This window comes from Nicotiana sylvestris, chromosome 12 (genome assembly GCF_000393655.2).
Source record: "Nicotiana sylvestris chromosome 12, ASM39365v2, whole genome shotgun sequence".
Classification (NCBI taxonomy): Eukaryota; Viridiplantae; Streptophyta; class Magnoliopsida; order Solanales; family Solanaceae; genus Nicotiana; species Nicotiana sylvestris.
Genome location: NC_091068.1, coordinates 91,419,743 through 91,430,662, shown reverse-complemented (window position 1 = coordinate 91,430,662; position 10,920 = coordinate 91,419,743). Strand labels below are relative to the sequence as shown.

The 10,920-nt window shown below is 35.2% G+C and overlaps 1 protein-coding gene across 1 annotated transcript; it reads right to left on the bottom strand.

Annotated features, from left to right (window-relative positions):
• Window positions 1-4,233: 4,233 nt before the first annotated feature.
• LOC104214388 (uncharacterized) lies at window positions 4,234-5,148 on the bottom strand. The gene has a single exon (XM_009764045.2). The coding sequence runs from the start codon at window positions 5,146-5,148 to the stop codon at window positions 4,234-4,236; it is 915 nt and encodes a 304-aa protein (XP_009762347.2).
• Between the last annotated feature and the right edge of the window lie 5,772 nt (window positions 5,149-10,920).

The window sequence follows — 10,920 nt, the reverse complement described above, 5'->3', positions numbered from 1 at the left end:
TATAAATTCGCTCCTCGAGCATTTCTATTCATTTACTTATTTCTTACCCTCAATACTAAATTCATATACTTCTCACAATAACCGAAATCGAAACATATATATATATACCGCTGCGGCATACAACCCGATCCGTATATCGCTGTGGCGCACAACCCGATCCATAATAATAATAGTCAACTGCACTCACTGGGGCTGTGCAGACTCCGGAGGGGCTTCTATAGCTCTAGCGCTATATTGCTGCGGCTTGCAACCCGATCCATATATATATATATTTACATATTTTCCGCGGCGCACAACCCGGTCCATATAAGTATTTGCTGCGGCGTGTAGCCCGATCCAATATAAGTATTTGCATAATTGCTGCGGCGCGCAGCCCGGTCCATATAAGTATTTGCTGCGGCGTGCAGCCTGATCCAATATATGTATTTGCTGCGGCGTGTAGCCCGATCCAATATCATATATAATATCCTCACTATTGGGTCCTCAACCCCTCTCAGTCATTATAATCACAGCCTCTTGGGCATAATAATATAAGGTAGGGATCTCAGCCCACATATTTCTCTCATTTATGGTTAACATTTCATAACCCGGTTCATATCATTTTTAAACAATTAGAAACATGACTAAGGATATGATTTTTAGCAAATAAGTGAGGAAAACCAGTCAAAAATACCATAAGGGTTCTACAGATCGGCACAAGGCCCCAAACATGGCAACTAGCCCAAGTCAGGATGAAAAGGCATAAGTCTTAGTTAAAATGTAGTGAAAATATCAATTGGGATGGACCAAGTCACAATCCCCAGTAGCAATGAATCCCACACCCATCACGCAGCGTGTGTTTCATCTCAGTATATCTCTACGTTGTGAAAAATCCGGGGTTTCAAACCCTCAGGACATCATTTAAAATCATTACTCACCTCAAACTGGCCAAAACTCTAGCTCGCTATGCTCTTGCCTCTCAAATTGGCCTCCTCGCGCGTTGAATCTGACCAAAATCACAACGAACATGTCACATTATGCTAAAGAAACAATACCCAATGGAAAACAATCGAAAAATATCAAAATTCTAGAAATTGGCAAAACCCGAGCCCCGGGCCCACTTCTCAAAATTCAGAAATTTTTACATCAACGGATTCCTTATTTCCCCACGAGTTCATACATACCAAAAGTTCTCAAATCCGACCCTAAATGGTCCTCCAAATCCCCAATCAAAATCTCAAAATCCCAAGCCCTATTTCTTCCATTTTTAGCAAGAATTCAATGATTTTCTAGGTGGATTTCACAATATAAATGAGTTTTAGGTCCGAAATTCTTACCTCCAAACGTTTCTCCTTGAATACCTCTTCAATCTCCTTCAAAAAGCTCTCAAAATGATCAACTATGGCTGAAAAATGGACCCAAATCGCGGACAAGAGGACTTAAAAACATTCTGCCCAGGCCACGTCCGAGGTGTACCTTGCGCTGTGCAGGTTGTACAACCTCTTACCATTTTCCCTGTTGTACACCTTCTGTTAAAACGCCTATAACTCCTTGTGGAAATATCCAAATGACAAACGGTTTGAATATTTAAAAACTAGACTCAAAGATCTTTCATTTGATAGATTGTACACCATATAACTCTTTATATATTCCGAGATATGAGCTTCTAAAATGCCTCAGAAAATTCTATCAAAACCGATCCACCAGCAATATTTGATTCATCATAACTTTCTGATAGAATATCCAAATCGTGAATGGTTTAACCTTCTAGAAACTAGAATTCAAGTGCTACAACTTTTGTGTTTTGCAATTTTCTGATTCCTTATATATTTCAAGATATGATCTTCCAAACTGGACTCCTCGCACCAGAAATGTTTCTAGTGCACAGCTGAAGCTAAACAAAAATCTGCAACTTTTCCAAAAATGAAATAGTCCGTTTAACCACCCGAAACTCACCCGAGGCCACTGGGACCTCAACCAAAAGTACCAACACATCCTAAAACATCATCCAAACTTGTTCCAATCATCAAAACACCTCAATTAACACCAAAACCATCAAATTACATCGAATTCAAGCCTAAGTTCTTCTAAAACTTCCAAAATACGCATTCGATCAAAAACTCAACCAAACCACGTCTGAATGACCTAAAATTTTGTACACATATCCCAAATCACCTAACGAAGCTACAGCAATTCTCGGAATTCCATTCCGACTCCCGAATCAAAATCTCGCGTATCAACCGGAATTCGCCAAAATACTAACTTCGCCAATTCAAGCCAAATTCTACACCGGACCTCCAAAACCACTTCCGATCATACAAGATACGGATAACGAAGCATGAAGAAATAGAAAATGGGGAAAACGGGGCGGTAACTCATGAGACGACGGTCCGAGTCGTCACATTATATCAGGGAATTTAGAAGCAAATTCAATACTTCTATTTATTGGAATAATCCTCCCCTTCTCAATGTTATGACCCAAAAATCTTATAGAAGTTTGGAAAATCATCATTTTTGGTTTTGATATAACTAAACCATTTTGAATAATAATCTTTTTGAATAAGTCTAAATGTTTGAAATGAGCTTCTAGATTTTTTGAAAATACTAGAATATCATCATTATAAATTATTATAAAATCCGTATAAGGAAAATATCATTTATAATTTTTTGAAATTCAGAGGGAGCATTTTTCAAACCAAAGGGCATAACATTCCATTCATATTGGCCCATTGGCACATTAAAAGCAGTTTTATATCTATCTGATTCAGATATCTGAATCTGCCAATAACCTGATTTTAAATCAAATTTTGAAAATATAATGGCATCATGAAGTCTATCCAGTAAATCCTTTTTATTGGGGATAGGATATCTAATCCATTTTAACACCTTATTAAGGGGTTTATAATTTATTACTAATCTAGGAACTCCTCGTTCCTGCTTAGCATGCTTATTTACATAAAAAACAGTACAAGACCATTTAGATCTTGAGGGTCTAATTAAACCCTTTTACTGTAGAGAGTCAATTTCCTTTTTGCATAACTCCAAATACTCAGAGTTCATTTGACAAGGTCGAGCCTTGGTAGGGATATTATCCTAAGAAAAGTCTTCTTCATATTGAAGACTTATAATATGCTTTTTTCTACTCCAAAGTTGATTCGGATGGTCACCGCAAATAGAAGTAGAAAATTGATTTTTGAGAAAATTGATTTTTTCTGCTAACTTAGGATTTTTTAAATCCTATCCAATTGTAATGGAACAAATTTCATTCTTCAAAAACTCAATTTGATTAATTTTTGAAGAAATATTATTAGAAATAATCTCATTTAAAAATCTTTGGACTGGCTCAGTTATAAACTCAAAAGTGATACTCTTACCATTATAGGTACCAGTGAAACTTTTTGTATCCCAATATAAAAGGGCATTAATTTGATGAAAAATGGGACACCAAGTATTACTTCTTGTTGAATGTCTTTTACCGAAACAAAACTCTCACGAATGCATGTGTCTTGTTGGCAAATATAAGCTTTAGGTAATTTATATGAAATACCCATTGCACCACCACTAGCATTTTTTAAATGGTGACTGGTTTTCTGAAAATATCTGGAGGGAATAACTGCTTTTACACAATTTAAATCTGCTCCACTATCAAATAGAGAAACAAACTATTTTTTGAAATTGTAATCAATTAAAAGAGTTATTTTATTAAAAACTTTTGAGTGATAAAATATTGTAATTTTTCTAAAAATTCATCTTCAGGAAAATCCATTACTACCAATAAAGTGCTAGCAGTATTTTCTTCTGAAGTACTAGCAATATTATTTATTTCAGTAATCTTAATGCTGGGATATTTATTAATTACCCCGGAATTTTCTAATTTGAAAACTCTTTCATCTAAAGCTACATTTGAAGCTTTTAATTCCGAGATTTCTTTCTTGAAATAACTTATCTCAGTACTTAAATCTTGGACAGTAGCAAGCCTTTCAGGCTGGGACTTATTTTTCACCATTTTTCTGATTTCAGACATGGTGTAAGGTCCTTTTTGAGATGAAATTTCTTCCACCTCTGTTCCTACCTCTGGATTCGTAGGAATTTCATTTATTAGCTGGGACCTTAATTCAGGGTCTTTAATAACCCATAGTAAATCAATCAATATGTCATTAGACAAAACATTAATCTTTAAATCCCTAAATTGGGAGTAGATATTAAAAAGTTCATCGTCAGTATTACAACAATGATTTGAGCATTGTCCCTTATTCAGGAATCTTGCTCTTCTTCAGAAGATGAAGTATAACTTTCTTCATGAAGGACCCTTAGGTCTTCACTTGTTGATGATGATCCTTCATCAGTAACATATATTTTTGGAGAAGAATTCAAAAGAATCTTACATAAAGAATCTTTGATATGATCATCTAAATCCAGTTCTTTGATCTTATCTTTGATCTTGCAATCTTTTGCGTAATGACCTACTCTTCCATATTTATAACAGGCCTGAGGGTTTTTAGACTTTATAAAACCCTTTCTGGCTATATGAAATGCCTTTCTTCTTTGCGTTTTTTCATGCCGTTTTTCCGGCGAACCATTCTTATTTTTGAAATCCTTTTTATGGGATTTCTTTCTTTTAAATGGTATATCAATGGTGAATTGTTCATAGAATTCACCTAGTTGTTGTCTCTCAATGAGACGATGTTTGTTAATTTGTTGGTTTAACTTGATCTCATTAGAGAGAGCTAAACCTTCTTGAGTGCATACACTAAATAATTTACCATATGAGTAATTATTATAATCAATTCTCATTCCAGTGCCTCTAAGGACTTTTCGAATCCTTTCAGCAAATAAAGGCGGGAGTCCATCTATGAACTTAGACTTCCAATGAGTACTATTACTCTCTGGCAGTTCCATCACTCTGGATAAGAAAACATCTTTATACCATCTAAAAGATGTGAGGGTTTTACACCTCAAATTCTGGAGCATTGTTCTAATGGTCTCACTATTATCAGACCATCTTCTAGAAAAGTATTCAATGATATTCATGACTAAAGAATAGACTGAGTTTTGAACAATCTTATCATCTTCAGTCTTGGTTGCATGCATTATTTGAAAGCGCTGGTCTTGGGTGAGATAATTATCCCACCAGCCTTTCAGTTGACCAGTAAATCCAGCAATAATCATTTCTGCTATTGCTCTATCTCTATTTTTTTAACGTTACAGATAGTATTATACATCAGCATCCTATGTACTGTCGTATAGATTTATCTTTCAGAAAGACCATCTATATTCCATTCATAGATATCTGACCCACCGTAACCTTGGTGGTAGTGGTCATTGTCCTGTTACTCTATTAGGACATCTTGAGGAGTTGGTCTTGGATAGTAAAACATTCTTTGGTATGGTTTTCGAGCATACTTTTCAGAGATTTTATTAATCTCGTCATCTACTCTCACATTGCTGGTAGATGCATGCTCTAAACTTAGAGGACTATCTCTAAATTCACCTAACTTCTTAACAAGAAGTTCTTCAATATTTTCTAGACTTACATCATCCAGACTTTTTAATTTAAAGTCTTTTACCTCAGGAGGTGGTTGGATACTAGTAGTAGCGATCTTCTCTTTAACTTTAGTATACTTTTGTTGGATTTTTTGGACTTCAGCTATAAGCTTGTCCAATTTCTCATGGATCTTAATGACCTATTCACCCAAAATACTCACATACATGTTAGTATAATTGTTCTGAGTAAGCATAGTATTCAAATTCTTTGCAGTTATTGCAGCAACATCATTTTCAAGTATATTTGAAAAAGCAGTGCAGTAAATAATTTTATCCTTTTCCCCTATATGAAAAGATTGTTGGGGTGGAAAAATAAAATTGACAATATTTCCATTTGTGAGCGTATAGTCTCTTTCTAACATGAAAATATAGTTATAAACATGTTTAGACATAAACCATGGAACAAAAGCAATGATTTTATGTTTCTTGCTAATGTCTGTATAAAAGTCATGTTTAAAAAATTGTACTAATTCAGGAATCATGTTTTCATGAAACCAGTTTCTGAAAACAGCCCATCTGGGTTTTAGAAATTCTTCTAAAATCATTTTTCTTGCTAGTGAACCCGGACTAAAATCTATTTGGTTTTCAACCATTATTAACACCATTTGAAAAATCCATTTCAGAAGCAGTTGGTTCAAGATCTATATTAATCTTGGCGATATTATCACTGCTGATACTAATATCATTTATGCTATTGCTTTCTCTAATTTGTGATGTGGATGCTCTAGATGGAAAATCTACCACATAATCAATCGGAGAAATGTATGAGGAATTTGATCTAGTAAACCTAGATGGTAGACTAATATTATCAGTTTGTACGGGTTCATTGAACATGATTTTAGTAGTGTCATCTGAGGTTTGTTCTATTTCTGTAACCTCAGTATTACCAGTGTTTCAAGGTGCAACAACTTCCTTTATGACCCATTCTTTAGGGAAATATATTTCATCCCATTTAATAGGCCTTCTGGTAGTTACTTTGGATTTACCAAAGTTGGTTTCTATAAAAATAGTTTCTTTTTGAAATCCATGATTTTGCACATAGGATTCAAAGTATACAATGGTTTATAATAAATCCTATAGCAGATACATATAACTTCTGTACCAGGCAATTAGTCATAACCATGCAATTTAATGCTAAGTATTAAAGCATTTAAAGAATTTTCATCATTAAGAGAAATTTGCAAATTGGGGTAAACATTAAAGTAAATAGGGCCATAAGCCAAACTGGTTTGCACAGTCCCTATAAGAGACTTTTTCCAGTTCTGATTTCTGCCATCTCTGAGAGTTGCTATAAAGCTTTCAGGTAAGCCTCTTAAAGTAAGTGGCTTAAAGACGACTTATATTAAGCCTATGTGTATAAATCTATGTGAATCCCTATAAGGGGCTAAATCATTTTCAGATAATAATCTGAACGTAGCATGATCACTATCTACGGTGATCGTCTCTTCAGTAGTTTTAACTACTTGTTTTAAACCTATTTTTTCAAACGTTCCTAACTGGTTTATTACCTTAGGTTTGACTAATGGTATATTCCACTTATTAAGCAGATCTAATTGTTGAGGCAATTCACATTCTTCTTTTCTACTGTTTTTAACAGTAATCTTTTTCCTAATGATATTCATTAAGAAAGTAGTGTTAAACTTAGCTTCTAAGGTTTTCCACTAACATGGCTGGTAGTTACTTTGGATTTACCAAAGTTGGTTTCTATAAGAATATTTTCATTTTTGAATTCCATGATTTTGCACATAGGATTCAAAGTATACAATGGTTTATAATAAATACTATAGCAAATACATATAACTTCTGTACCAGGAAAATAGTCATAACCATGCAATTTAATGCTAAGTATTAAAGCATTTAAAGAATTTTCATCATTAAGAGAAATTTGCAAATTGGGGTAAGCATTAAAGTAAACATGGCCATAAGCCAAACTGGTTTGCACAGTTCCTATAAGAGACTTTTTCCAGTTCTGATTTCTGCCATCTCTGAGAGCTGCTATAAAGCTTTCAGGTAAGCCTCTTAAAGTAAGTGGCTTAAAGGCGACTTGTATTAAGCCTATGTGTATAAATCTATGTGAATCCCTATAAGGGGCTAAATCATTTTCAGATAATAATCTGAACGTAGTATGATCACTATCTACGGTGATCGTCTCTTCAGTAGTTTTAACTACTTGTTTTAAACCTATTCTTTCAAATATTCCTAACTGGTAAATTACCTTAGGTTGGACTAATGGTATAGTCCACTTATTAAGCAGATCTAATTATTGAGGCAATTCATATTCTTCTTTTCTACTATTTTTAATAGTAGTCTTTTTCCTAATGATATTCATTAAGAAAGTAGTGTTAATATCGTCAAGATTAATACAGGTCTTGAACCAACTGCTTCCAAAATGGATTTTTCAAATGGTGTTAATAATGGTTGAAAACCAAATAGATTTTAGTCCGGGTTCACCGGCAAGAAAAATAATTTTAGAAGAATTTCTAAAACCTAGATGGGCTGTTTTCAGAAAATGGTTTCATGAAAACGTGACTCCTGAATTAGTACAATTTTTTAGACATGACTTTTATACAGACATTAGCAAGAAAAATAAAATCATAGCTTTTGTTCCATGGTTTATGTCTAAACTTGTTTATAACTATATTTCCATGTTAGAAAGAGATTATACGCTCACAAATGGAAATATTGTCAATTCTATTTTTCCATCCCAACAATCTTTTCATATAGGGGAAAAGGATAAAATTATTTACTGCACTACTTTTTCAAAAATATTTGAAAATGATGTTGCTGCAATAACTGCAAAGAATTTGAATACTATGCTTACTTATAACAATTATACTAACATGTATGTGAGTATTCTGGGTGAACAGGTCATTAAGATCCATGAGAAATTGGAAAAGCTTATAACTGAAGTCCAAAAAATCCAACAAAAGGATACTAAAGGTAAAGAGAAGATCGCTACTACTAGTATCCAACCACCTCCTGAGGTAAAAAACTTTAAATTAAAAAGTCTGGATGACCCAAGTCTAGAAAATATTGAAGAACTTCTTGTTAAGAAGTTAGGTGAATGTCACGACCCCAACCCCGGTCATTATGGCGCCCAACACACTGCTAGGCAAGCCCGACCATTCAATAACATTAACCCAAATTCTTATTTAGATTATAGATAAATATCACAGAGAATTTACTAAGTCATTACATTCAAGTGTATAATTAATAATAAAATCTGTGGAAGTTCAATTAAAATACCACACCATAGCCCAATAGAATCCGGTGTCACGAATATGAGCCTCTAATACAGAATATCCACCTATTACAAGTCTGTCTAGGAAAAATGCGGAATAAAAGATAGAGATAGAGGGGAGAGATCAAGGCGGCGAATGCCATGCAGCTACCTCAATACTCCCGGATACTGCTATTCAGTTAAACAAATCCTCACTCAGTCTGTGGTGTACCTAGATCTGCACGCAAGGTGCAGGGAGTAATGTGAGTACTCCGACCCAGTGAGTAATAAACATAAATAAAGGTTGAGAATAAGAAATCATGGAAAAATACAAAGTAAACTATAATTGGCTGTTTAGAACAACAAATAGTGAAGCAACAAGTCAATTAAATTAGAGTACCAAATACTGAGACAGGTATAATCGATAAAAACAAATGCATGAGTGCAATGCAATGCATATGATGGTACACTCTAGTACCCACTGCGGCGTGCATCCCGAGCCATTCATTTATTTATTGTCAACGGCGCTCACTGGGGGTGTGTGCAGGCTCCGGAGGGGCTCCTACAGCCCAAGCGCAATATCAAGCCATCTTGTGGCATCAAATCTAGGCCCTCGACCTCATATCAATCTCAGTATAATCAACCAGGCTCTCGGCCTCAATAATGTACTCAACCAGGCTCTCGGCCTCAATATCAATGTAATACTGCTGCAGCGTGCAGCCCGATCCATGCTCAGTCCAGAAACCATCATAAGCCCCTTGGGCATTTGTAAAACAGTAGTTCTCAGCCCGAAATATCATTTAGAAATATCATTTAAGTTTTTAAATCTTAGAAAGATGGCTGAGTTTGCAAAACAGTATTTAAAACCTTGGACTGAGGTCAAATGATATGCAAAATATGCGAAAGCAGTGATATCAATCCCTGAAGGATTCAAATAATTGGCAAGAAGCCTACAATTGGAAACATGACTGAGGATATAAATTCTTTAACAAAATAAGTGAGGAAAACCAGTCAAAAATCCCCTAAGGGTTCTACAGGTCGGCACAAGGCCCCAAGCATGGCAACAAGCCCAATTCACAATAATAAAGTATACGTCTCAACCAAAAATGTAGTAAAATATTACTCACCTCAAGACGGTCAAAGTCTAGCTCGCTATGCCCTTGTCTCTCAAATTACCCTCCTCGTGCAACGAATCTGCCCAAAATCACAACGAATATGTCGCATTATGCTAAAGAGACAATACCCAATCTAAAGTAATCAAAAAATATCAAAATTCACGAATTTGACAAAACCCGAGCCCCGGGCCCACGTCTCGAAAAATCAGAAAATTAATATATCCGGATTCCTTGTCTCGCCACGAGTCTATACATACCAAGAACTCCCAAATCCGAGTTCAAATGACCCATCAAATCCTAATTGTTTGGTTTCAAAATTCAAGCCCTAGTTCTTGATTTGTAGGCTTATATTTCATGAATCTCTAGGTGGAATTCACAATAAAAATGAGTTCTAAGTCCAAGAAACTTACCTCAAGTCGTTGCCCCTTGAATCTCTACCAAGAAGCTCTCAAAATGATCAACCATGGAGGAAAAATGACCCAAAATTGCGGATGAAGTGTTTTATAAACTCACTGCCCAGAATTTTTCGGAAGTACTGTTCACGCGCGTGGTCATTGTTCACCCGCGCGGTTACTGTTCACGCTGCTAAAAAAAATACAGCAGCAGCCAAAGAAATTGCAGCACTTTTCTTTTTACTAAAATGGCTCTAACGCCATCATATGAACTCGGAATTCGATGATTCTTATTCCTATGAGTCACAAATAATGATACAAACATAGTCCTTCAATCGAAACTCAATTCGGAGCTCGTTTGCTCAGTGCGATATCCATTTCGCTCGTTAAACAATTAACTAATATTTCGTGTCAAAAACCCAATCGCGACTTGATGAAATTAGACCAAAATTTTCAGATCACTCGTATAGTTCATTATTTAAATTCTGGAAATCTCGAAATAAAATTTCGATCTCTCGAACTAAAAATAGACCTTTGGATCATTACATGCTTATGCTCAAACGACAAAAATCTTCCAAAAACTCTTCCAAAACTTATCCGAGCCTCATGGGACCCCGACCAAACATGCCAACATAATTCATAACATTATTCAAACCTCTTCCAATCATCA